Source organism: Helianthus annuus, chromosome 14 (assembly GCF_002127325.2).
Source record: "Helianthus annuus cultivar XRQ/B chromosome 14, HanXRQr2.0-SUNRISE, whole genome shotgun sequence".
Taxonomy (NCBI): Eukaryota; Viridiplantae; Streptophyta; class Magnoliopsida; order Asterales; family Asteraceae; genus Helianthus; species Helianthus annuus.
Genome location: NC_035446.2, coordinates 166,506,942 through 166,534,240, shown reverse-complemented (window position 1 = coordinate 166,534,240; position 27,299 = coordinate 166,506,942). Strand labels below are relative to the sequence as shown.

General features: G+C 36.3%; 7 protein-coding genes and 1 non-coding gene across 8 annotated transcripts; 2 read left to right on the top strand and 6 right to left on the bottom strand.

Moving 5' to 3' along the window:
- Positions 1-759: 759 nt before the first annotated feature.
- Positions 760-5,710, top strand: LOC110904873 (probable inactive serine/threonine-protein kinase bub1). Its single transcript, XM_022150750.2, has 6 exons — positions 760-936; positions 1,015-1,159; positions 2,213-2,370; positions 3,074-3,158; positions 3,241-4,427; positions 5,403-5,710. The coding sequence occupies exons 1-5, from the start codon at positions 833-835 to the stop codon at positions 4,414-4,416; spliced, it is 1,668 nt and encodes a 555-aa protein (XP_022006442.1). The 5' UTR covers positions 760-832; the 3' UTR covers positions 4,417-4,427; positions 5,403-5,710.
- LOC110904874 (non-classical arabinogalactan protein 30-like) lies at positions 4,958-5,646 on the bottom strand. The gene has a single exon (XM_022150751.2). It carries the CDS (start codon positions 5,618-5,620, stop codon positions 5,084-5,086), a length of 537 nt encoding a protein of 178 aa, XP_022006443.1. The 5' UTR covers positions 5,621-5,646; the 3' UTR covers positions 4,958-5,083.
- A 2,712-nt stretch (positions 5,711-8,422) lies between the features above and the next one.
- Positions 8,423-9,093, bottom strand: LOC110906255 (non-classical arabinogalactan protein 30). The gene has a single exon (XM_022151450.2). The coding sequence runs from the start codon at positions 9,051-9,053 to the stop codon at positions 8,523-8,525; it is 531 nt and encodes a 176-aa protein (XP_022007142.1). The 5' UTR covers positions 9,054-9,093; the 3' UTR covers positions 8,423-8,522.
- A 1,371-nt stretch (positions 9,094-10,464) lies between these two features.
- On the top strand, positions 10,465-12,373 carry LOC110904872 (protein VAPYRIN). The gene is made up of 2 exons (XM_022150749.2): positions 10,465-11,581; positions 11,714-12,373. The coding sequence occupies exons 1-2, from the start codon at positions 10,637-10,639 to the stop codon at positions 12,104-12,106; spliced, it is 1,338 nt and encodes a 445-aa protein (XP_022006441.1). The 5' UTR covers positions 10,465-10,636; the 3' UTR covers positions 12,107-12,373.
- On the bottom strand, positions 12,128-17,433 carry LOC110904871 (probable methyltransferase PMT23). The gene is made up of 7 exons (XM_022150748.2): positions 16,863-17,433; positions 14,124-14,273; positions 13,570-13,840; positions 13,197-13,479; positions 12,881-13,120; positions 12,587-12,781; positions 12,128-12,492 (listed from the first exon to the last, which is right to left on the bottom strand). The coding sequence occupies exons 1-7, from the start codon at positions 17,337-17,339 to the stop codon at positions 12,297-12,299; spliced, it is 1,812 nt and encodes a 603-aa protein (XP_022006440.1). The 5' UTR covers positions 17,340-17,433; the 3' UTR covers positions 12,128-12,296.
- A 163-nt stretch (positions 17,434-17,596) lies between these two features.
- Positions 17,597-17,669, bottom strand: TRNAK-CUU. The gene has a single exon. It is a non-coding gene; the product is annotated as a tRNA-Lys (tRNA).
- A 424-nt stretch (positions 17,670-18,093) lies between these two features.
- Positions 18,094-19,603, bottom strand: LOC110906254 (glycosyltransferase-like KOBITO 1). Its single transcript, XM_035983516.1, has 3 exons — positions 19,148-19,603; positions 18,961-19,064; positions 18,094-18,389 (listed from the first exon to the last, which is right to left on the bottom strand). The coding sequence occupies exons 1-3, from the start codon at positions 19,156-19,158 to the stop codon at positions 18,166-18,168; spliced, it is 339 nt and encodes a 112-aa protein (XP_035839409.1). The 5' UTR covers positions 19,159-19,603; the 3' UTR covers positions 18,094-18,165.
- Positions 19,604-20,847: 1,244 nt separating this feature from the next.
- Positions 20,848-23,953, bottom strand: LOC110904870 (ferritin-2, chloroplastic). Its single transcript, XM_022150747.2, has 8 exons — positions 22,674-23,953; positions 22,186-22,269; positions 22,028-22,088; positions 21,805-21,892; positions 21,655-21,716; positions 21,468-21,533; positions 21,303-21,366; positions 20,848-21,208 (listed from the first exon to the last, which is right to left on the bottom strand). The coding sequence occupies exons 1-8, from the start codon at positions 22,940-22,942 to the stop codon at positions 21,159-21,161; spliced, it is 744 nt and encodes a 247-aa protein (XP_022006439.1). The 5' UTR covers positions 22,943-23,953; the 3' UTR covers positions 20,848-21,158.
- Positions 23,954-27,299: the final 3,346 nt, after the last annotated feature.

The window sequence follows — 27,299 nt, the reverse complement described above, 5'->3', positions numbered from 1 at the left end:
ATAAAAAAAAAAGAAAGGTAACGAAATTTAATTTACCTATTTGTCCACTACCAATAAACATAAGACAGAATAAAGTTCAGACGAGAACTCTTAGATAATTAGAATATAAAGAAATCAACTTTTAATATTTTATCATTCGTATTCAAATTGGTGAAAAAAAATCATATGCATTTTTTTCACTAAATTTGGCTACTTTATTTTCCAAAGGAGTAAAATGTGAAAATGGTCCCTGAGGTTTAGTTACTTTTGTTATTTTAATCCTTAACTCAAACCTTTTGAATCTGGATCCATGTGATTTCAATTTTGTTGCCGTTTTCATCCAAAAGCAAATTCTAGTTAGATTTTTCATTTAACATCTAGATTTTTTTGTTTTTTCCTTCCTTTTAATGAAGGGAAAATTGGTCAGATTTTTTTTTAATTTGTTATAATAAAACGTTAAAAGACCATTTTCTCTTCATTAAAAGGGAAGAAAAAGACCGAAAGCTGGATGTTAACTGAAAAATCCGACTAGATTTTGATTTTGGATGAAAATGATAACAAAATTGATACCATAGGGACCCAAATTCAGAATATTTAAGTTTTGGACTAATTTGACAAAAGTGACCAAAGCTCAGTTATCATTTTGCGAGTTTACTCTCTTCCAAAAACATCACAAATATATCAAAAAACTGCAAACTAAATTTGCAATTTCTTAAAATACAGGGACCAAACTTACAAAAAGCAGAAACGCACAACATAACAGTAACACAATCAATCGCCCAAATTCAAATGTTGTAGGTCTCCTTCTTCCCTCACACACACACACACACACACACCGCTTCAGGGCTCAACAATGGCGAATAACAACTCCACAACCACCAGCGACAAATTCTTCTCCTCATTAATTTCCGACATCAAAACCTACACTGGCCCAGATCCTCTTCTCCCATGGCTCGGGTAAATCTATTCGTTCTACACTTTTCAAATTTAAACCAACACATGATTCTATTAATTCATCCAATATATTTCTTACAGTGGAATCAAGCAGATGACAACTTCATTACCCCCTCAGCTACTCAAACAGAAACTCCCTCGCTTTCTCCAAAAATGCGTCCAAACTTTCCAAACAGATCTCCGTTACCGCAATGATATTCGATACCTTCGCGTTTGGATGAAACTGGTATTTTTTTAAGATTTTAATTCGTATAGAAAATGGATTTAAGTGAATGTAGAAGTTTGCAAGTTAGGGTTTATTCTAATTGTGTTATTTATATTGAGGGTTTTTGTGATTGTATGTTTCTATGGTGTTAATATCGCGATATATCGGTTATCGGTCCCCTGGTAAATATCGTGCAAAACATTCGTCAGAATATCGGTATCGATATTATCGGCGATATTGACTGATATATCACCAATTACCCCGATATTAGTACCTTTCTTCCTAGTTTCACCATTCGCCTTTCTTCTTATTGCTGCTATTAGTGTTTTAACTTTTAAGCCTTAATTGTTAATTGTTAGTGTTTTAAGTCTTAATCAGTTCCTACTTGCTACGACCAATGTTGTAGAAGGCGCTAGGCGCTAGTCGGGCGGTGAGGTACCGCCTAGGGATTAATCGGGATTAATCGGAATGGGATTTTTATATGTATTTTTTCAAAATTATATATATATACCCAATAATATAAAAATAATACTTCAAAATTCACATAAATACTTCAAGTTTCAGATAGTATGGTTCGATTTTGACCGATTTTGACCAATTTTGACCGCCTAGGACCGATTTTGACTGATTAATATAGTCCGATTAATCCGATTTTTGACCGCCTAGGACCGCCTAGGACCGCCTAGGTACCGCCTTTGACCATGGCCGATTAATTGACCGACTAGCTCAAAATTAGGCAGTAAGTGGCCGCCTAGCGCCTAGGCGCCGATTAATCGGCCGCCTAGGCCGCTTTCTGCAATACTGGCTACGACTGTTAGTGTTTTGCAAGTTGCAAACGGTTAATTTGTTAATGGTAATTGTTAGTGTTAAATTGCTATATATATATATATAAATTCTGCATGATATTAAAATTACCGATATCCCACTGCGGTAACCTATATTTCGAATATCAGTTCTTGACCGATATCCGATATTTTACTGCATTAACTACTTAACTACGTTTCTTGAATAACATCAATTGTTATTTAGGGTTTAAAAGGTTTGTGATTTATGTTTTTTGTTGTGTACATGAAGTTGGATTTTGTTGATGATCCTGGGGCTGTTCTGGAGCATATGAAGGAGAGTCATATTGGGAACAAACGGTCACTGTTTTACCAGGCTTATGCTCTTTATTATGAGAAGATTAAGAAGTTTGCTGAGGCTGAGAACATGTACCATTTAGGGGTCCAAAAGTAAGTTTTTATAACTTCATTATCTGGTAATTTAGTGGTCAAGTAATTGATTTTGAGTTATATTTTGGTACTAGTAACTGATTATCGAAAGGGTAGATTAAAATATTAAATTACATAGTATACCCTTGTTTTATCTAATGTGTTTTTGTATAACCAGAATTAATTAGTACAATTCAGGCATGTCTAAACACTATCTTTTGCAGCACGCTTTGTCTTGGTTTTAAAAAGCGAGAGGCGCACAAAAGCGACGAGGTCTAAAATTGAGGCGCAAAGCGCAAAAGCGGTGGGCTTTTCGTACCCGAGGCGCTAGATGTTTATATAATTTTTTTTATATATCCCATACATATCCCATAGGTTTTTAGCTTCCTTTAACCAAAATATAGCTATAAATAAGGCTTTTATACCATTTTACTTACATGTACAAGTAAAAAAACCCAAGATACAACATTTTTCTGCAGTAAAACGCCTCAGATACATGAGGCGCGCGCCTCAGGCCAAAAAGCCCCCAAAAAAACCCTAAAATTTGCGCTTTTTGGGCGCTTCTTGTAATTACACAAGGCGCTGAGCGAAGAAGCCCTAGAGGCTGCGCCTTAGTGCGCCTCGCGCCTCAGGCGCGCTTTTTAAAACCCAGCGCTTTGTAACAGTTGACGATTTAAATCTAATTATATGATAATCGCTTTTATAACACACATCCAAACGACAGTCTTGCAGAGCCAGCAGACGAGCTTCAAAAATCATTTGATCAGTTTCTTCTTAGATTGGAGAAGTACAAAAACAAAAGGACTCAGGTAGTTTCGTAAGTTTACAGTTTGTTTGTACTCGATGTCCAAAATGCCCTTTGTTATCTAACTATACGCTGATGTCATGCAGCGGTGTGAAGGGCGAAGTACTGGAAATCCTTCAGTGAAAAGCTTACTGAAGGATAAGGTACCTTCAACGTACCTTAAACCGCTAAAGGTAGAGGACGAAAAAGTAATTTCACAAAGCAGTGGAGGTAAACTAGATGAACCTGCTGGTGAAAACACGGTTGTGGTCAGATTTACAAAGACTGCCATTGTTGGAAAATCCAAAGCTGAAGATGCACGCCATCACGGGCTCGTGGAGCCCACTATCAACACTAAAGAAGCCATGGATGCGATAAACAGCATGTTTCGGGCTCCTTTAGGCCCAGAACCGTTTCAAAAACACAATTCGAACAAAACCAAAGCAAATGACTTCATGGTGTTTAACGATAATGACTCAGATGGCAGGGTTGACCCGTCAAACGAAAATCGAAAGTTCGATTCCAATAAAAGCAAAGCAAATGATTTCGTGGTGTTTAACGATAATGACTCAGATGGCAGGGTTGACCCATCAAACGAAAATCGAAAGTTCGATTCAAATAAAAGCAAAGCAAATGATTTCGTGGTGTTTAACGATAATGACTCGGATGGCAGGGTTGACCCGTCAAATAAAAACCAACCCGTGGAGGAACCGTTTCAGATATACTGTGATGGCGATGATGATGATGAAGAGGAGAATAAGGATCGTAAGAAAGAGAACTTTGACCACAAAACGGGTTCGAATATTACAAAAGGGACGTTTGGTTTTCAACATCCTAAGGATGTTTCTCTAGAATGTTCGAAAGATTCAGAATCAGGCAGGGTCTTACCGGCGAAATTTAGAGAAGATACAGTTGTGTATCGGTTTGTAGGGTCCACCATATCAGACGAGCCGAAGGTGGAAAACGTGTGCCACCATGGTTTAGTGGAACCCACTGTAAACTTAAAGGAGGCTATGGATGACATTAACAGCATGTTTGGAAAACCGATAGAGTTTGTAAGGAAAAGAAGACCGAGAAAGCAGGAGAAACCGTTTGAGGAGAAACAAAACTGCAGTTCGTTTTTGATACTTCCGGATGATGAAAGCGATCATGTTCAAGAAAAGATTTGCAAACCGAGTAGTTCGTCTTCGAGAAACGATAACGATTTGTTTGAGCAAACCGTTTGCACAAAGGCGGCCATGGATGATATAAATAAGATGTTTGCAATGCCATTGGACTTCTAAAGATCTGTTTCGTAAGTGCTATACTGCTATAATCCCTTACACTTTAAGTGTTTGGTCAATCTGCTTTTGCTTATGAGTATTTGTTATTTACGAGGAGTGAATTTCAATGATTGTCGTTTATCTTTATATCCATTTTCAGTCGTTGTCCTTTATGTTCAAAATTGACGAGTTTTGTCCTTTATGTTTTCATATAATACACGGTTTGTCCTTTAGGCCTAACTCAGTTAGTTTTTTCAGTTAAATTTGGTCATATGCTTTGCACATGACTACATGAGGGCATTTTTGTCAATTCAAAGGTAAGTTCAACGGTAGAGTTGCAGCTCAAAGCTTCTACAACCTTTGAATTGATAAAAATGCCCTCATGTGCAAAACACATGACCAAATTTAACTGAAAAAACTAACTGTGTTAGGCCTAAAGGACAAAACGTGTATGATATGAAAACATTAAGGACAAAACTCGTCAAGTTTGAACATAAAGGACAACGCTTGAAAATGGGTACAAAGATAAAGGACAATCTTTGAAATTCACTCTATTTACGAGTAAAAAATGGTTGTTATTTCTTAATACCCTAAATATTGAAAATCGTCGAACACTAAACGCCATTAAAAAACGTTAATACACCGAGGATAGCATAAGAAAATTAACTCGAAGACGACAATATAAAGTTTAGTGAGTGATTTCTGGATCACAATTAGTAGGACGGAAAGCCAGTGGTCCAGAACCATAAACGACTGCTTCGTAATTCTTTCCAAACACCACCTTGTTCTCAAATCTTAAAGGAGACCCATTGATACCATTGTTGACGTTCGACAAAAGATTGCACGTTTGTAAAGGAGACGACACCAGTTTCACATGGCAAGAATGAAGAGGATGGTCCAATAAATAATGGGTCATCTTGAAATCTTTGAGTTCGGCATAAAAGTACCCATTTTTATCGGTCTCAAATGCGTTATAATAGCTAACTCGTTTCTTGTGGTTTTTGCAGATAACACTAACTTTGGCAGCTGGGATTGGCTCAGCATCGGTGAGAGACCATGATCCGAAGTATTTACAACTCTGGCAATAAACTTTTCCTTCCACCACAACGGTGGCGGTTTTGTCTTGTTTAGCGGGCCTTTCATGGGCCGTGGCGGTGGCAGCCGCCGCTAGGAAGACTAGTGGGAGGAGGATGGAGATGACTGTGATGAATTGATTGTTTGCCATTTTTGTTATTAGTGTTTTTGGATACTTGAAGACAATGAAAGTTGTTTGTGGGATGAACAATGTTGGGGTTTATATAGTTTGTTGACATGATTAAGGATTTTTTTTTTTTTTTTTTTTTTTTTTTTTTTTTTTTTTTTTAAGTGGATTTTGGATTGAGAGACGTGGTGGCTACTATGTAAGTTTTGGGATTGAATTTAAAATCAAATCAAATCTAATTTCCATGTTTTAAGATAACGGTAACGTTTCCTTTTTATCAAACAATAACATGATTTATGAAAGAAGACTTATTCTATAGGTGTTTAAATTATTGAAGACGTGAGTGGCACTAATTTATATTTATATATTGTAAGGTCGAATCTGAAACGAAAAAATAGAATCATATCTAATACTTCATGCATCCATTATTGTTCGTATTTTATTCTGGGAAAGGTAATATATTTATTTATTAAAAAAGTTTGGTGAGTATGTATGATTAGTTGTAACATGTAGACAATAATATGAAAAATAATGGGGAAAAAAGCTTCTAAATGGCTTAATCACCAATTAAAGATATATTCATTTCAATTACTGAAAAGCATTTATTGTATTCCATTCACTCAATTGTCGATGGATTCCTCTCAAATGCAATATTTTTGCATGGAGGGCAGTGTTGGAGAGATTGCCAACTAGGGTCGAGCTTGTAAAAAGAAACGTCCAGGTCGGGGAAGTTATATGTCCGCTATGTGAGTTTGGGGACGAGACGGCATCCCACCTGTTCACTGCTTGTGGCTTTGCGTCCGTGATTTGGACAAAGGTCAGCTTATGGTGTAAGGTCCCTCCCCTCGTGGCTTTCTCGGTCAAAGACGTTTTACATGCTCATCGTTTTTGTGGGTTGACTGGTAAGAAAAAGTTGGCGTATCAAGGCATTGTTTTGATAGCGTGTTGGTTGGTTTGGAAAGCGAGGAACGATATGGTGTTTAATGATAAAAAGCCCAATCCGGAAGAGGTTTTTTGTTCGATTAAATCGTTAGGGTACATGTGGTATAAAAATAGATCCAAATGTATAGATTTTTCATGGGCGGAGTGGTGTAAATTTGTATAGTTTGGTTGGGTTGGCCTCCCGGGTTTTCGGGATGGTCGTTTTTTAATGAAGTTTTCCTTTAAAAAAAAAAAAAAAAAAATTCACTCAATTGTCATTTTAATGTCTTACAGATTTTTAATTGATATAAATTCAATTTTTTGCCAAAATTAAAATCAAATACGTAGACAATATAATGCGCACGTTCATCAATCATAAATGTTACCATGTAATTATAATTTTTAAGGTAGAATAAGAATCAGTGATCATTAAGTCTTGGGTTAGATTCCCATAAGGGGGTTTCCTAATAAATTTTCTGAATTGGTGTATTGACATTATGGCCTAGTGGAAGTGGATATAATCGGGTGGTTCCGCTGGTAGCATAATGATACTCTAGTGGCCAGTCAAAGATTCAAATTAACCGTTAAAAAAAAAAAAATCAATCAGAAATGGTTTCTGATTCGCATTGCGATTCTTATTTGGAATAAATAGTTTCAACAAGTAAATTTAACTGTTAATAAAAGTAACTTATCTAAATGAGAGTCAAATATTTATTTAAAGTTCGATCCTTACTAAGTGTAATATGTATATAATGAGAATAAGTATTAATAGGAAATATTTGAATTTGGGACAGGGTTTAAGAACTTGTTCTTACCCTGAGGGAGTTAGTGGTTGTCTTTGAAGCCGGCTGCATTAGCCGTTCAAAAAAATATTATATTTTCTTAAAATAATTTATTTATCTACATCTATGCTACGATATAATGCATTTTAGATAGACGAATTTGTAAATTCATAGTATATGTTAAGACAAATTTAACACAAGGTATTAACCCAACTACCAATTTAATGGATTGAAATTTAATGGAGTTGGGCTATTAATTAAATATATCTATATCTATTCTCTTAAAAAAGTAAGTTCCACGTGATATTATTACGTGAATACGTGATATAAAGACGATATGATATATTGGTTATGACATGAAAGTTTGTAATTTAGACCTCCATCATTCTAACCTAAACTGACTACCTCATTCCCTTCAATGTAGCAGCTTTTTAACCTCCTAATAACCGAAAGTTTCGTCTTATGTTTTTTCATTATTTGAACTTTGTTTAATTTTAATTATTGTAGTGAAATTGACCACTCCATCATATATAGCGTGCATTCTCTCTAATTATTTTAGATAAGTGTGTCAATAATCAATCTCACTCTATTTGATTTGTAAACCAAACAAAAATATTGAAGTTCAAGTTTTGATTATTAAAGATATTTTGTGAATAGGGATGACAGAGAAACCTAATCGTGAGGGGTAGGGGCGGATCTAGTGTATAACAAGGGGTAATGCCCGCTACCCCTTGGCGCTCTGGCGGTAGTGTAAAATTAGTGTAAATTTTGGAAAAATTTGACGTTTTTTCTATTTCGTTACCGCTTATTTATAAAACGTTCGGGGGAATTGAAACCCAAAACACTTGATCAGTTCAAATAGGACAACGACATTATATGCTACTTATGTGTCTATCTGAAAGTTTACTCACACCGAAACTAAATATTAAAATAATTTTCATTCATGTCTTCAATAATTTTTAAACACCACTACTAGAAGATGAAAATGTATATGTGTACCCTTAAAAATGACTATGCTAACGGTAGAAGTTTCATTGTAAACAAATTCTCTATAGATGGTTACTTTTATAATTTACTAGAATAATAATAATTAGTTTGTAACAAAACTAGAATAGTATGACTATGAGGCAAAAATTAATTAACTTTTAGTCTAACAAGATCCATTCAAATAAGAAAAAAGTTACAATAATCATGAAATTAAACACTTGGTAACAATATAAAGTTTAGTGAGTGGTTTCTGGATCACAATTAGTAGGACGAAAAGCCAATGGTCCAGATCCATAAACAACTGCTTCATAATTCTTTCCAAACACCACCTTGTTCTCAAATCTTAAAGGAGACCCATTGATACCATTGTTGACATTTGACAAAAGATTGCATGATTCTAGAGGAGATGACACCAGTTTCACATGGCAAGAATGAAGAGGATGGTCCAATAAATAATGGGTCATCTTGAAATCTTTGAGTTCTGCATAAAAGTAACCATTTTTATCGGTCTCAAACGCGTTATAATAGCTAACTCGTTTCTTGTGGTTTTTGCATATAACACTAACTTTGGCAGCCGGGATTGGCTCAGCGTCGGTGAGAGACCATGATCCAAAGTATTTACAACTCTGGCAATAGACTTTTCCTTCCACTACAACGGTGGCGGTCTTGTCTTGTTTGGCGGGTGCCTCATGGGCGGTGGCGGTTGCCGCTAGGAAGGCTAGTGGGAGGAGGATGGAGATGATGAGGATGAATTGCTTGTTTGCCATTTTTGAGGAGTGATTTTAACTTGAAGGCAATAAAAAGGGAAGCTGTTTTTTGAGATGAAAATTGTTTTGAGGAATGCTACATTATATATAGTTTCCTAAGATGATGAAAAGAGAGGAATAATAAGAAAAGCTTGATATGAACTTAATATAAACGTGGTGGCAACTATGTTAAATTGTGAACTAAATCTAGAAAAATTATATTATAATGTTGTTCCATAAGAATCAAGACTACGTGAAGGCCATTGCTTGTGTTTTTGTTTTGTTTAATCTACTTAAAATTCCATGTATTGCCCTGTATATTGTTTTGAGATTTTATGAGATATTTTTTTATATAAATTGTACATTCTCACAAGCGTATTGAAAAAGTTATATATCATAGTTTAACTTTGCTAGTTTCTTAGTACTTCTTCTTTTTAATGAAATCTTTTATTTTAACATAAAGGATTGAACCCTGAGTAGAGGTGCACAAAATAACCAAAACCGTAACTGAAATAGTTAATTTTGAATTAGAAGATAAAGATAAAAGGGGGTTATAGATAATTCTTGGTGAATTATTGTTAGTTTAAATTAGATAGTGAATTATTGTGAGTTTAAATTAGATAGGTTATTTAGTTGGTTAGTTTATTTAATTAAATAGAGTAGTAGTCGGGTTAGGACTAGAACAATTTAGTATAAATAGATAGTTAGGGTTATTTTATTGGTATGCTCACACTGATAAATAATAAAAAGAGTAACAGTTCGTTCAAATCGTGTTTTTACGTATTCATTCAAGGGCCTGATTTCCAACAGTAACCAATTAGTAGCTTTTTTTACCCATAGGTTCGTAACCAGTTATAATTTTTTTTTAGAAAAAAATCAGTTAACATAAAAGAACAGGGGAAAAACTAAGAAAAAACGGTTAATTAACCAGAAAAAGCCTGGTTATTAACCAAAACGGTTAAAGTAAAATCTGGTTAAAGAAAAAAATGAAAAAAAGAGGGTGGTTCGGTTTAAGGAAAAAACAGTTTTGTGCACCTTAATTAACAGGGGGGAGGTGAGGGGAGGGGAGGGGAAGGAAAATTTTCTCTCCTAATCTCTCCAATTTGGGAGGATGAATATATGGTCATATTTGATCATATTTTCTTCCATTTCTCTCCTCTCTCCCTGTTAAATGAAACTCAGGAACATAGTTTTTCATATTTTCATCTCTTTTCCCTCATCTCCCCCTGTTAAATGAGTCTCGGGAATAGAGAATTAGAGTCTAGCCTTGAAAGGTCAAGTTGGAATGATATTGGGCCATAAAGTAATTTATGCTTGGTGGGTTTCATGAGATGGGCCATAATGTAATATGAGGAGGGTATCAAACTATGAATTATGATCTCTTACAAACAAGTTAGCAATAAATCAGTTGAATTAATTCATACTATTGCATCAACTTTGTTCGAAAGATCCAAAAACCTTGTGCTCATTACTATCATGGGCCCAGAAACAAGTAAAGAGATCAACATTCAACAATGGTCCCAAACATTACATGAATCCAGATTCCTATATCCACACACATTATCTATCTTCTTCACACCTTCCTTCTAGTTCTCAACACAACAATGGATCAAAAGCTAGTACAAGTATCCGATCACCTAGTACGCCTAGATTTCATTCTCGGTACAAAGTGCAGAGCCACCGTCCGATTAAGATCACTCATCTCCACCACCACAATCGCCTTCAAAGTCCAAACATCATCCCCTCACAACTTCCTGGTCAACCCACCCAGTGGACTCATCCCCCCTTTGTCTCAAACCACCTTCCAAATCATCCTCAAACCACAACCTCAAATCCCATCTTCTTACCCGCGTTCTGCCACTGACCGCTTTTTAATCCGAACCATTCGGGTTGGATCATCTGACTCGGTTAACCCGGATACCATCACTTCCTGGACACATGATGTTAAGCTGAAAGTAGCATTTGTTGGCCAGTTTTTGCTAAAACACGCGGTGAGTAACGGCGACTGTGAGGCTGTTAGGAGTATGGTTAAGCTTCAGAGGACGGTGTTAAGCGAATTGTCGGTTCGTGAGGCTGAGTTGCTCTACCGAGTGGCGAACAGGTTGGATAACTCGGTTGACATGGTGAGTTTACTACTCGGGGCCGGTTTGAAAGTGGAGGGAACTAGTTTAGAAGAGGTGGAGGAATGTAGATGGGCGGAGAAAGGGTGGTCGGAGTTACACGTGGCAGTGGCGTTTGATCGGACGGATGAGGTTTCGAGATTGATAAAGATGGGGGAGCATTGGACGTTGGAGTGTAAAGATCGAGATGGACGGACGCCGTTGTATTTGGCGGCGAGTAAAGGGTATGAGAGGTGTGTTAAAGTGTTGGCGGGTGCTGGTGCTAATGTGGACGCTAGGCGTAATGATGGTTGTACGGCTTTGTATAGGGCGGCCATGAAGGGGAACCGTCGGATGGTCAAAGTGCTGATTGACTTGGGAGCGGATCCTTCGATTGTAGCCGATGATAGGCACCGCTCGGCCATAGATGTCGCCCGCGATGAAGGATATGTAAGTAGATAAAATAAAGGGTAAATACTAAATTGTATTTTATGTCCTTTAGGTTTCAACAAAATTTCAGGCGTTATCCTTTAACTAACGAAATTACAACGGATGTTTAACAAAATTATTGTAACAATGCAGAACGAAATTGTTGAAACTCTAGAACGAGGGGAAGATGTGTTGAATGCTGCACGACGTGGAGATATCGTTCGTCTTGAATCTTTGCTAGAGAGAGATGCAAGCGTGGATTTTCGAGATCAATATGGTTTGACCGCTATTCATATGGCAGCAATAAAAGGCTACAAAGATGTGGTTATGTTGTTGGTTGAGTTTGGTTCTGATCTGGAATGCACGGATGCTGAGGGCCGCACGCCGCTACATATGGCGGTGGTTGGCGGTTGCAAGGATACGGTGGAAGTGCTGATTAACAGAGGAGCAAATTTGAATGCCAAGTGTAATAGAGGAGCAACACCTTTACAAGTTGCTCACAAAATGGGGTATGACAGTATAACACAATATCTACTTGATAGTTGATACCCATATCATGTTTAGTTATTGATGATATAATTTGACTGACATTTCATATAAAAATAAATAAAAAAAAGTTATTCCATTTCTGGTTTTTTTTTTTTTTTTTTTTTTTTTTTTTTTTTTTTTTTTTTGAGCATCATGGTTTAATAACTTAAAGGTAGATGATACATAATACTTAGTGAGAAACTTTTGTTTATCTTTTGGTTTCCGGACGCCAAAAACCTTTCCGACCAACTAGGAATCGCTGCTGATGTAAGCTAGTTGACCAGTGAAGTGACCGAAAAATATGTTTCAACTTGTTTAACATTTGTATGTTATCTTCCACTATCACAACCCCGCCTGGTCTTAATATGCGGTCCATTTCAACTACAACGTCCAACACGTCACACCTGCAAAACTCATATAATGCAAGTTCAGAAGTTATATATTTTGTTGAAAGAAAAAGAAATCTAAAGTTTTTAAATGGTAGTGATTATGCTATACCTGTGGGTTACGTTGCCGAAAAGGAAGCTGGAATGCAGAAGATCATAAGTTCTAGGGTAGGTATTAAGCGATTCGCACCAGTCATGGTAAATACCAATCAGCCCTCTGTCAAATATTACCGGCAAAGTGTCGGGCCCGTTAACAGAAACAATATTCATCACCCATAGAGGTAGATCACTCAAAGCAGCAGCAAACCTGATAAGAAATTTAACCATTTTACATGAACCCGTTAACTATGAACACAGTAAATAATTTTTTTTTTTTTTTTTTTTTTTTTTGTTAAAAGTAACTAACCCGCCATAACCGACGTTCATATCCATTACATTCCGCACATTTGACCAGTTCACACCAAGGCTTCCTATGTAAACATTTGTTACAAGTTCAGACCAGTGTTTGGTATCCTCGTGAAAGACCCGTTCAGCTTCTGGATCGGTTGAAAGACTTAACGGTTTACTATTGAGCCTTTGAGGCCAAGGTGTAGGCCATGTATTTGTTATTGGAATTGCGGAAATACAGCCGTCAAGAGGTGTATACCTAAACAAAAATGAATACGATTAGTTATATGATTATGATAGTTTTACTAAAATAGTACAAACAAATTTTCATCTACCATGAAGTTTTGGGCCGGGTATTTTCATCGCATAGCGGTGGATTGTTTTCTTTACGCGATTTGTAACAGGAAGATGAAACAGGCTTTTCATATATAACCAGCCCGATTCCGGATGAATCGAAACTTTTAGCCACTACCTTCCAGCAAATAGATTCTGTGAGAGCTACCATGGCTTTCCAGACTTTTTTATCTCTTTCGTCGTCACGGTAAACGGGTGTAGCGGACCAGATAAAAACGCCCCCGGGCCGTAAAACTCTGTTTAACTCCAACAACGGCTTTCCACCTGAAAATTCATTCGTAAACGCAACAACAGTCTAGAATTTATAACATAAATAGAGATGTATAAATTATAACAAAACATTAACACCAGTACCGTATCCATCCCAGTGCACCCTGCATCGTGCACAGTGAATCAAATCAAATGCGTTATCTGGAAAAGTCAGTCTTTGTGTTCCAATTACCGAGAGCGTGGCGGGAATTCCTCTTTCTAGAGCAAACTGTATTTGAGCTTCATGTTCATCTTTCGGAGCGAATGACATTGTTATAACATTTTTGTCCAGCAAATATCCACCGAAGCTAGCAACACCACAACCGACATCGAGAATCACCCTTGTGCGCTTCCCCCAACCGATTTTTGGTAGATTCTAGAAACATACAAGAAATATAAACACAAGCGAGTGGTAAAATAGTAACCAGTGGCGCAGGTTAAGTAGGACGGGAGGGGGCAGCCGACCCCCCGAACTTTTCGCTCAGTAGTGAAGAGTATGTAGTTTTCGTATAGAATTTTTTGGGTATATACGTTTTTGACCCCTTGGTTCTATAGAAATTTTTGGGTATATACGTTTTCGACCCCCCCCCCACCCCGGTCGAAAATCTCAAGCTTCGCCACTGATAGTAACAATACTACATCATTGATGAGAACATTACCTTTTCAATGTATTGGATGTAATGATTAACTCCCTCTTTAAATTGAGTACCTCCTCCAGGAAAAAGAAGATAATTACCAGATCTTTTAACCCAGTTTTGTTCCTTTTTGTATTCGACAAGCTTAAGGTGTGGGACGTTGTCAAACCATATCTGTAAATTAAAATTCAATTAAGAAAATTTTGTATATGACTCGCACCCAAAAATCAAGGAGCATGTAGATTGAATGTCACTTTGGTTTAAAAAAGCGCGAGGCGCTCCGAAGCGTTTTGGTTCCAAAAGCTTTAAGCGAAGCGAGAGCTTCACGTATTCGAAGCGCTCAAAATAAAAAAAAAATATATTATACACATCAATATGACCTATTCGGGCTTAAAGCTCGCCTCAAAACGCTTCACGTGTTTTGACGCTTCAGACCAAATAAAGCGTTTTGCCAAACGCTTCAGCGCTTTAAGCGAGCTTAAAGCGCGCTTTTTTAATCTAAGAATGTCAGTGCAAAATGAGCAAATTACAGGGGTGGCAATCATGACCCAAACAATGGGTTGATCAAGGTGAAAAGATTAGCATATGGGTTCATTTGGGTCAACTAAAACTATCCAACGGATCCATTTTCATTACACAAATTATAGAACAAGTTAAAACTGGTCACTCTTATAAAACTTGTCAACTTAAAACAGGTCCAAATGGGTCACACCGCCCACGAGCATTGTTTGTTTCCACCACCTCCACCGACCCATATTAGAAACTGCGACTTTTTTTTTAAAGTGACACATCATGACCCAAACTCGGCCCCGCTTGCGTTATGCTCATATAATGTATATATGTGTGGGCGCTCGGGGGGCAAAAGTGAAAGTGCACTAATTCTAACGTTATTTTACTAATTTCGTGAAAATAACGTTAAAAGAGGCGGATGGTTAATCATGCATCATGTGGCGGCGTTGATAGCCGAAAGACAAGGGGGTACATGCACTAATCGGCATTTGTCTCAATTGCTGAGTGTTATGTGCCTTATGTCTAAAGCTTGATGCAAAACTACAATCGAGCCGGGGGTCTCACTGGAAGCAGCCTCTCTATTCCTACGGGGTAGAGGTAAGGCTGTCTACATCTTACCCTCCTCAGACCCTACCTGAGCTTTGCTATTGGTGGGATTTACTGAGTATGATGATGATGATCATGACCCAAACTCATTTTGCCCAAAACCCGTTTTGACTTGAACCTGAGTCCTGACCCTACCCGCCCGTTTTGCCAAGCTTAACATATTCATTTCGATTAATGTGCAAATAGCAGGCCAAATTTTACTCTACGCAAACAAAAAGTAGACCATAACTCTTAATTAAGTTAGTTAACTAGTTAATATAACTATATAAGTAGTCTTCCAATGTATTGTATGATTAAAAAATCCTAGATTGCTTCTTCCAATATAAACTAATAATTCATGAATCTACCTCCCTCAGTAGCAACTTTCATGGCTTACAATATTATAATCTGCCCATGCAGGACTCTTGTTTCTGTAGTAATAAAACAACAAATGCACAGGTGCACAAGATTCTTGTTTCTGTAACAAAATAATAAATCAAGCCCACAAACCACAGTCACATCTGCATTAAATTGAGTGCCTGCAAGTCCATTTATTTATTTAATACATAAACAACCTTAACAGATAATTCACAGGGTCACACCATATTCCAGTCACAAATAACCCTAAGTAATTAACACAAACTGGATAACTATTAACTAACTTCATTAGGCACTATTTCAGGTAGGCTGTAAACGAACCGAACGAACACGGAAGAGGCATTGTTCGTGGTCGTTCGTTAAGAAATGAACTTGTTCATGAACTGTTCACGAACGCTTACTGAACGAGATTTTTTGTTCGTATTTTTTATTAAGAAAATGAACGTGTTCATGAACTGTTCACGAACATTTACGAACGCAAGAACACAAACAAATGTTCATGAACATACATGAACCCAAACAAATACAAACACATATTCATTTTAGAATAAAATTTGAATTTCTCTTCATAAAGATTACGAAAAATCCACCAAAAATAAATAACTACGTACTTAAAATAATTATCCGAACATAGTTGACACAACTGTCATAAGCTTTAATAATACAAAAATAAAGAAGTTTCTCAACCTTTAACACAAATTGAAACTGAAATAGTCAAACGAGGGACGTTGGCGGAGCGTATAGTATAATCAGGGTTTCAAAATTTAAAAAAAAAAAACTAAAACCAATAAAATAAAAATATAACATATAAAAACTTTTAAGTGAACATAAACAAGCCAACATAAATGAACACATTACCAAACGTTCACGAACGAATGCATCCGTTGTTCATGTTCATTCATTAACCTTAACGAACGGAATTTCTTGTTCGTGTCCATTCATTTAACAAATGAACGAACCTAAATGAACTTCCCGCCGAACAGTTCACGAACTGTTCGCTAAACGTTTCACGACATAATAAAAACTTTTAAGTGAACATAAACAAGCCAACATAAATGAACACATTACCAAACGTTCACGAACGAACGCATCCTTTGTTCATGTTCATTCATTAACCTTAACGAACGGAATTTCCTGTTAGTGTCCATTCATTTAACAAATGAACGAAGATAAACGAACTTCCCGCCAAACGGTTCACGAACCGTTCAGTAAACGTTTCAGGACATAACCTTTTAACTTTTAAGCATAATAATAATATAGAAATAAACCTTACCAAAGCAGCAATCTCACCATATCCCTACTTTTAGGCCAATGAACCGGCACTTTGTATCCATCAGGCAACGGAACCAAACATTTCGGATTCGGTTTCGGACAATACCGCTCTCGATGCTCCATATGCCGTCTCGATCGCAGCGCCTTTATCGCCTTCCGGTTATCCAAACACGGTATGTAATCCACAGCCAGAGAACCTGTACACACCTTCCATTCATACCCTAAACCCTCACCACTATCACTATCATCCAATTCACTATTAATCACAGTTTCCGTACTATCATTACTCACTGTTTCCTGTAACGGCAACGGTAACGGTAATGGTAACGGTGATGGTGTTGTAGGGATTGTTTTTGTGACGGAAGGTTGACGGAGTGGTGGTTGAGAGGTGTTGGTGGTTAAGATGAAGAATGTGACGAAGAGGATTATGAAGAAGAGGAATGCAATGAAAGGGTATTTGCGTAATTTTACGAGATTATTAACGGAAAGTGCCATCGTACGGAGGGTGGAATAGGGTGATCGGAGGGACAGAGATGGAAAGTTGAAATTTTGGGGGTTTGTAAAGTGAGAGTGCGGTAAAGGGTGGTGATGGGTTTAAAATACAGTTGTTGAAGGATGATTGATGAAATTAGGGCCTCGAGGTGAGGATCACGTCTCAGATTGTGACACCTGTCGGGTTGGAATTTTGAACGGTCTAGATTATGGGTTGAATTGTAAGAAAAATGTTTAAGAAAAAAGTCAAAAAAAGTATGCGCCCACCGTGGGGCTCGAACCCACGACCACAAGGTTAAGAGCCTTGCGCTCTACCAACTGAGCTAGACGGGCTGTTGTTGAGTAAATTACATGATATCTTAATAGCTAGTCCATTGTATACATGATTGCAAATTTTTTAAAGGAATGTGATAAGATTAACTATTTATTTCGTTTACAACTGGCATGATACATATGTACTCACTTTTGTTTTAATATGGTAATCAAGTCTCACAAGGAGTATGAATTCATTGTTCAAAAAAATATTGTCTGTTGTTAAATTATCTTATTCAAATGTTGATGTAATGTGATAGATTGATTTTTTTAATGGCAAAGGTTACTCAAACCTAATTTACGTTTAATGAATCATAATCTACTCTTTGTTTGGTATTGAATCCAAGACCTTCCATTAAAAGACAAAAATCTCTACAAAGTGAGCTAGCCCTACATTGACATATATATATATATATATAAAGCAGTCCTATAGGTGTGATATGTGTGCTCGTCAATAAGTTAATGTTTCAAAGGATGCAATCATGCAAACATCAATTCATTGGTTCAAAGTAGCTAATCAAACAAGACTCATAATTATGAATTCGTGGCAAGTTTTTTTCGCAACACGTAGAAATTTTTTACGTTGTCTATTGATAGGAGAGATGTTGGACCCACAAAAAATGTTCACACTAATATCATCACATGTTTTGGACGTATTGATTGTGGATGAGAGAAGAACTCGACTGTAAGTCTTCTTGAGTAGGAGCAATACCAAAATCGTGAACTTCAACGAATTTTTCACTAAGACAACAAAAAATAATTCAGTAAATTTCTTGTAGACATACATGACAACGGTGGCTAGTATGAAGAGTCAAATGTTAGAAATGGTAGAAAAGATGAGCATGTTTTATTCAAGATGTTAAAAATCATATATTACAAAGTGTAAAGCTTTCTTTGTTTCTTTTGTTTTTTATTCTTTTACTAAAAGAAGAATGCTACGGTTGGAACAAAAAGGTGAGCATGATTGTGAAAAGAGAAAAATGCCCGGATAGTCCCTGTGGTTTCGCATTTTTTCACCTATAGTCCCCAACTTTCTAAAATTACCTGAATAGTCCTCAACTTTTCATTTTTTGTTCCCGGATAGTCCCTGGGTCTAACTTCAGTTTATTTTCTCTGTTAAATGGGTGTGAAATGACCAATTTACCCTTTCCTTTAAAAGGCCAAACCACAGGGACTATCCGGGCATCTTCTACATTTTTAGAGAAAAACCCCACCACCACACTTCATCTTCAACCTCCACCCACCATCACCCTCCTCCACTCTCCACCATCACCATCACCCTCACAGTCACCTGAACTGCCATAATCCTCACCTGAACTTGAACTCACCATTGGAGCATGAATGCGGGTCAAAATTCCCTTCCTCATGAGTTTCATGTTTAAAGCTTTATCAGTCCATACAACATGTTCACGATACCTGCACATCAGCAATCATGTCAAGAACATGTGAACAAACAACAAATCTCTTTCACATACATGAAAAAGAACAAACATTCTTACCAGCTTAGCATCTCCTCCTCTGTTGCAGCAGTTGATGCAATTATAAAAGCCTGCAGCACAATTATGGAATATCATTAACAGGATGAAAATTAAAATAACTTGAAAAGAAATTACTTTTCTCGCCAAATGTGGGTGTTGATTGAGATCATATAAAAATTGTTTGATAGAAAGATGGAAGATTTTTATAAAACTAATGATTACACCTAACATAAATACACAAGCGTTATTTTCTAGACAATTATGAGAAAATGCACTCATTTTCCAACAATTTCCTTTTTAAGATGTTCTATTGACATTGCAAAAGTTTCATTTTTTAAAAGTTTTCATATGAAGATTTGTGTATTTGCTCATTATCTGTCACTGGCAGTTCAGGTGACTGTGGTGGTGATGGTGGAGGGTGGAGGAGGGTGATGGTGGGTGGACGGAGTCCCCGCATTCCCGGTATCTATAGTGGATGCTCTCAATGAATGGCGAGCGGTTGAAGATGAAGTGTGGTGGTGGGGTTTTTCTTTAAAAATGAAGAAAATGCCCGGATAGTCCCTGTGGTTTGGCCTTTTAAAGGAAAGGGTAAATTGGTCATTTCACACCCACTTAACAGAGAAAACAAACTGAAGTTAGACCCAGGGACTATCCGGGAACAAAAAATGAAAAGTTGGGGACTATTCAGGTAATTTTAGAAAGTTGGGGACTATAGGTGAAAAAATGCGAAACCACAGGGACTATCCGGGCATTTTTCTCTTGTGAAAAAAAAGTTTAGCATGATTGTGAAGAAAAGTTAATCACATAAAAATACTTTTGTTTTTGGTTGAATTTGATTCATAGCTTAACCATGTATGGAGTGGCCTTTGACATGATATGTATTAATGCACCTTTGATTATATTCATTTAGAAGTGGGACATGCATATGTTGTGGCCGATTAATTTCTTGTGTTTGTACCCATTATCATACCAAATATACCTTTCTTAAAATATTAAACCAATGATAGTAACTCTTGATAAAACCATATTCGTCTTGCCATGTGGTAGGTTCGAATATTTGGTGTGACTTTCTAGTGATTAAATCGAATAATTTTTCCTCCACGTGTCATCATTATCGGAAGGACACGGTGTGATATCAAATTTAGTTGTCATTCGCTTTCCAGCTTTTTATCCCCCATCGAACCACTTTATAATATTGTATGATTACTAGAGAAAAAACTAAACCACTTTGTAATATTGTATGATTATTAAAGAAAAAAACTAAACCACTTGCATATAAAACCAACTCTACTTTAGTTTAATTAATTCATCTTTCAAAACCAATTAATACTACTAGTCATCAATCATGATCCATGGTTTCCCGGGGAACGCTATTAGCCAAACTCTGACGTCAGCGTGAACCCAGTTAAGACAACATAGTCTTGCCAGAGTGGGGTTAGAACCCTCTGTTTAGGAGGGTGTGAGATATATCTCACAAATTAAAGATTCTCACCGTTCAAAAAAAATTATAAAAACAACTTTTGAAAGACAATTTTTTTTGTAATTCTAACTATCGCCACATTACCACCACCACAAATGGCCGGTATTCATCCACCAGTGTAGCCATCACAATGGCGTTACCACCATTACAAACGTTGTCACATCACCACCGTCGCTATCACCGCCAACACTGTTGCCATCCATCCCACTACCACAATAAATGTGAATATAACGGGTGAACCTGTTTTAATACCTATTCTTTATTGAAATTCTGGTGTAGAACAAACCAATAATGTTACATAAGCCTGACCATGATACATAAGCCTCAATTTTCATGGTTCATATTATTCAAATTCCAATATATAACCACAGATTACGAACCCAAATCTGGCGTTCTTACAATTGAACCAAAATAGCGTCAAGATTATCAAAGCATTTAGGGAAATAAAGAACTATACAGTCTCCATATTGCAATTCTGGTGTAGAACAAACCAAAATGTTAATAGCAACTAATCCCTCATCCGAAACAACCCCAAAAAACCTTCATAATTGTTCAAACAGCAGCACCATCGTTAAGAAGCGCTTGATCAAAATGCCAAACTCCTGATATTTCAAGAAAATTACTACCTTTAGCGATCATATGGTATATCGATGATGCCTCAAACTTTAAATAAAAAATGTTAAGCACTAAATATACCATGTCCTTTGCCGACTCTTCTCAGTTGAGCAACATATTCAGATATCTTTTTAATCGCCTCAACCTTTAACAAAGTGAAAATACTATCAATCTCCCCTTTTAAAAAGGAGAAAAGATAACCACTTTATCGAATCAGAATATATAAAGTGAAATCAATAATTCTACCTGTTCACCCAAGAATTCGCTTTCAACAAAATCAGCTAATTGCACATCATTCTTCTTGTTGGCCACCTGTTCTCATCAAATGTCACAATTCAGAAACACAAATCCAACCTTATCTTCACCTAATTAGTAGCCATTAACAGGTTTACTGGCGGGCATACAAAAAAATGCAAAAAAAGTATTGTCATACCGCGTGCAAGTGTAGAAGTTTCTCATTTGTTAGTTTCTCCAATGACAATGCAAGCTCCATTGCTACAAGAACAAAGAAGTAAAACCATAATCATTCAATCCAAAATAGTTGAAAAAATTTACCGAACCAAGCAATTAACAAAGAACTTACCATATAGTGCGTCTCCTTTCTCAGCATGATCAAACTCTGACAAGGGCATTAAAATAGATTGCAGCTTCACCTTCCCACCACGTTTGTTCTGAAAACAGAAAGTTTTACAGAAATTTCGACGATTTTAATCAGTGACGATCAAATAGTCTACGCATCAAGTTCTCAAGCATATAACGAAACACAAAGCACAAAGACTGCTATTTATAGGGAAATTATCAAACACCTGGTATTCCATAAGCTTCTCCGCATGTTCCCTTTCTTCTTCACTGGACTCCTTAAAGAATCTACACGTATTCATGTAGCATAGCCGGATCAAACACCGTCCCACCGATTGTTAGTACAAGTTTATTTATAAAAATGACAACGATTTTAGTAACTTACTTGGCTAACCCCTTGAGAGCAACATTGTCCCTATCAAAGTAGGCATACATAGCATGGTACACGTATGAAACATTGTACTCAACACTGAAAACAAACAGAAAACAGAAATATATCATAAAAATAAGAACAAAGTCACCATCAATCCTTTAACAAATGTATACAAAACTTAAAAATGAATTAAAAAAAAGTTCAGTCCCAATCAAACTGATAAACATAAGACAATTAAATACAGAAAAATGTATCAAACATCATGTACAGCAAGCCCTAATCATATACACATATAACTAGACCTTATGTTCTCCTAATCATTTCATCAAACACCTACTGTGCATTCTAAACTCACGTTAAAATTCCAATACCAAACTAATAAGGTTTCAATTATAACATATAAACACAAAGTCAATAAACAGTCACTTATGACTTAACCTAATAACAAAATTAATAAACAGAAGGAACAAAAATGAGAAATTGAGAGTAAGAAAAACTACTTGATCTGTTCATTGATGGCGGCTTCGGATTCATCAGCGTACTTTTGACGAGCAAGAGACTGTTGAGGAACCGTAGGGACAAGATTGAGCTCCTTTTTGACTTCTTCAAACGGTTCAAACACAACGCCTGTGATCGGCTTACTGTTGGAAGAACCGCCTTTGGCCGCTGCGCAAACGATGGTCGAGGGAGCCGATGAGATCAGAGTTCCACTGAAGTTCTCGCCGGAGCCGGTCCGCAAGAAGATAGTCGGTGGAGCTCTGAGAAGCATGGTTTTTAGAGAGAGAAAGTAAGAGAGAGAGAGAGAGAGAGAGTGGAAAAGGGGGAAACAACGGAAACGGATAACAGTTTTGACTGATAAGTGATAAGGAAGAAGAGAAGTGGTGATGTTATATAACTAAATCAACGGTGGATGTGCAGCCGTTGGATGGAATGACACGTGGAGTGTGAGATTGAGTGAATAGAGCGGAAGCGGACTAGCTTCTTTTAGAAACGCTTAGAAACAAAATCGTTCGAAAATTGAGTGGTAATATTTTTTATATATCTTAATCAATCTTCTTGTAACATCTCAAATGCTACGTACAATTTAAATATATGTTCTTTTAAAAAGGTTCAATATGATGCACATATAAATTTGAACTAGAATTTTGACTCGTCGCACCGGTGCGATGGCGGCAAAATATAAAGTAAGTTGAACTTATAGTATCAAATATTTGCCCCTACTCGTTTTCTAACAAATTTACATTAAAACGTAGAACGATTGAAAACACACATGGATATATGCACGAAAACGTATTATATTTTACCTGACTCATAATCGAGAAAATTTACGTCAAAACGTAAACCAACTTGGATTTTTAACACAAAACTTAAAAATACGCACGTAAGAACATGGGCGAAGCTTTTAAGGGGCGGGAGGGGGCGGCCGACCCCCCGAACTTTTCGCTTACTAGTAGAGAGTATGTAGTTTTCGTATAAATTTTTTTGGGTATATACGTTTTCGATCCCCCAGTTTTATAGAAATTTTTAGGTCCGGTGACTTACACACCTCCAGTCGGAAATCTCAAGCTTCGCCACTGCGTAAGAAATAGTGTTTTTTACGTTGAAGAATGGTAGCATGCGTTGCGACGGAGTCGAAACGTAAAGTAACTTGAATTTATTACGCTTAGTGAAAACATATTTTATTTGACCCAACTCGTTTCCGAACAAAACGTAGAACAACAAAAAAATGTACATAAAAATAATCATGGAAACGTATTATATTTGACCCACGTGCATAAAGATAAGCACGAAAACGTATTATATCCGACCCGCGTACATAAAAATAAGCACGAACAACTCAAGGAGGACAGAATGACATTTTACAAAACTTTTATAAAGCTAGATGGTGTAAGTGGCAATCTTAAAAGTTGAAGGGTTGAATACACAAAAATTCACATAAGTTGAATGACATTTGTAATTTAATTAAGAAAGACACTAAAAATTAGAGGTTGTGTCTTAGGAACTATTCCTAAGACATACTTTCAAATGTTATATATAATAATGTGTGAGAGGGGACCACCACCATTTCATCGGTTGCATTTGGAATTCTAGACCACTAGCTCTGAACCGTCCATCCACCTAGGCGTTTGAAGATGTGACATAAGCTTCCGGAACTGAGCACTAGAGATTTCTTAATGACTTCTATTTATATATAAAATATCACTAAGTCTCTTTTATTTATACTTTATATAGGCAACTTTATCTGATAAGAGTTATTTTCTCTTGCATGTGTCATCTCGGTAGATATATAGATTGTATAAATATATTTTTCTTGCATCAATACAAAACGACATATGGGAGGCTTGTATTTTTGAATTATTGACTTTTAACGACACAAATCTTGAAAACTATCTGGTGCTTACTATACAACTTGTGTGATTTCATATAAAAACTAAATCCTATCTAAAGTTTATTAACATTGTTTGGTTAAAATAGTGGTTACTTTTTTCTCACAACTTTCATTAAGATTGCGAGTTCTAAGTATCATGTCTAACACTAGTCGATCAATTGGAAAACCACAAATAAAAAGTCGTTAATAGTAATTCTTCGTCGCTAAAGGTTTCAAACTTTGTATTTAGTAGAATTGGTTTTTCTATTCAAAAGGGGGTGGCGGCGCAATTTGTTGCCCGACTACCTGCCATTGCTTTGTAAAAAAAAAAAAAATTAAAAAAAAAATAAAAAAAAATAATGATTTTCATATTTAAAAGATTTACAAATTTGTTGCATGTCATTTTGTCCACAACAACTATATTGGGTTACTTAAGGCCCGGATTAACAATACTCCTCTTTACTCTTTAGTTTGCTGTGTTGAAAGATGCTATATTTTTGACCCATGAATCCATAACAGATATTGGGCTTCCACTTAATCCCTACATTCAGTTTGGACTTTGGAGTAACAAAAAATTAAGATGTTACTAACCTTGGTATCATTACACTTATCGGTTATCATTATCAACTTTGCATTCAGATTTCAGACCATGTGTTATGGTTTCAAACGTCCGAGGACATGTAGGACTTTTAACACCCTCCACCCCCCCCCCCCCTCTTTTAACACCGTTGCAACCTAACTCTAAGAGGCGTGATTCCCTTCACACTACAAACCAAATGTGAAAAATCTGATGATGTGGTAAGTAATTGTGTTATCCAATGACAAAAAAACACATTTTTCTTGTCTTTTTAACTAATATAAATATTATTTTAATGGATGACAAATAGTGAAACCATCACACGTGAATGTGAAAATAACTAAATAAGCGAGTGAGAGCTCATGACTACATGGTAGAGATGTGAGAGTCCTTTTTTGACTTGATAATAAAAACTAGTAAAACCATAACACATAGCCTTAGGGAACAAGAAGTTAATTATTTGTACTCGAATTTCGAAGTAAAGTTGGTTTCCAAATTCCATAACTTTTATTTCACGTTTTTATTTGAACTTTTGATTCAAATACGAACATCTTCAAATTTTGTAAAACTTATGTTTTAATAAAACCATATGAGTCAAGGAATAGATTTTACCACGTATCTTGAAACTATAAATTAAATATCAGATGTGGTCCATAATATGCAGAGAAAGCCATTCATGATGAACACATTCCTCGCTACGAAGATGGAACATACGACTATGGTAAGACGACGTATACATACACTAACTTGGGCAAGAATCTATTTTATCATATGATATATCAGTTAGCATTGTTATATGAATAAATTACGTACTTCCAAAGTGCAAAGCCTAAAGCCTATGATCGGAATCCCCTTCTTTCGGAGTCTACCAAGCCAGACCGTAAAGGGGTGCATGGAGTCTACCAAGCCAGACCATAAAGGAGTCTACCAAGCCTCACATGGATCACGCCACGACTCGACAAGGGAATTTAGACGTGAACCCGTTAGAATGTTTATCAACCCTTAACTTCAATGTCTAGTTAGAATGTCTATCAAGCCTAAAATTCAATGTCTAGTTTTTTTATTGTATTATTTAAAAAAATATATTATTTTGTTAGCTGTCTTGAAATGGTTGGCTTCTTAAGTTATATTCCAATTTCCAAGTGGTTTATATTATATATGTAACAAACTATGCCCTTGCCCTTGGGTTATTAGTGAAGTGACATACTTGGTTTATTAAATACAACAAGGCATTATAAATGTGATCACAATTTCTTTAATTGGAACTTAATTATTTTTATTTCTCGATCTGCCAAATTTACTTTAATTGGACGGTTCTTGTTATCAGTTTTGACTTTTGATTGGTACTTTGGTAGTTTCGTACATATATTTTTTTGGTAGTTTTATATTTGAACTTTGTCATTTGCTATTTCGTAAGTTTTCTATCAAATACTCCAAATGTATATAATTGAAACTAATAAATGGAGAGATTTGATTAAGATTAAAGATAATTTCATTAAATCAAGTATAATATTGTAACACCCCGAAAACGGGTTTGGTAATCAAACCCCGTTAATACTAAAAGACGGGTAAAGTACCGTTAGTGGTAAAATTTACCCGGTGAGTAATTAGGATTTTTAAATAAATAAACCTGATATTTAATAAAAAGCTAAATAAAGGCCTATTGATAAATAAAGTTTATAAAAGGCCCGAGTTAACGAGACCTAAAATAAACTTAGTCGTAAATATCCCCGAACCCGCTAAGTTAACTAGAAATGTTTAGCCTAGTTAATAAAGGGGAATGTGAATTTAAAATAAGTAGGTTGTGGCCTACTTAATAACTAACCTAACATGAGGGGCCAAAGTTGGATAACTTGAAAATGGTTTTATAAAAATAAAACTTAACACAAAACACACACATGAAAGGTGTGTGCGTGCGTGGAGTTCGACCAGGAGAAAGCTCCATGGGAGCTCAAACCCTAAATTCAACAAATTGAGAAGCCAAATCGACTCCAGATCGAAATCTAAGTTTAGATTAGTGATCACCTCAGTGAAGGGATCACAAGGTATGTCAAATTTCATCTTCTAGTTACATCTTGAAATTTTGATGCACACATGAAATCGAAAATTTGGCTTGCATGAGTGTTATTTGGATGAAATTAGAATAAAATAGTGTCTAGGAATAAACCCTAGCCATTTGAT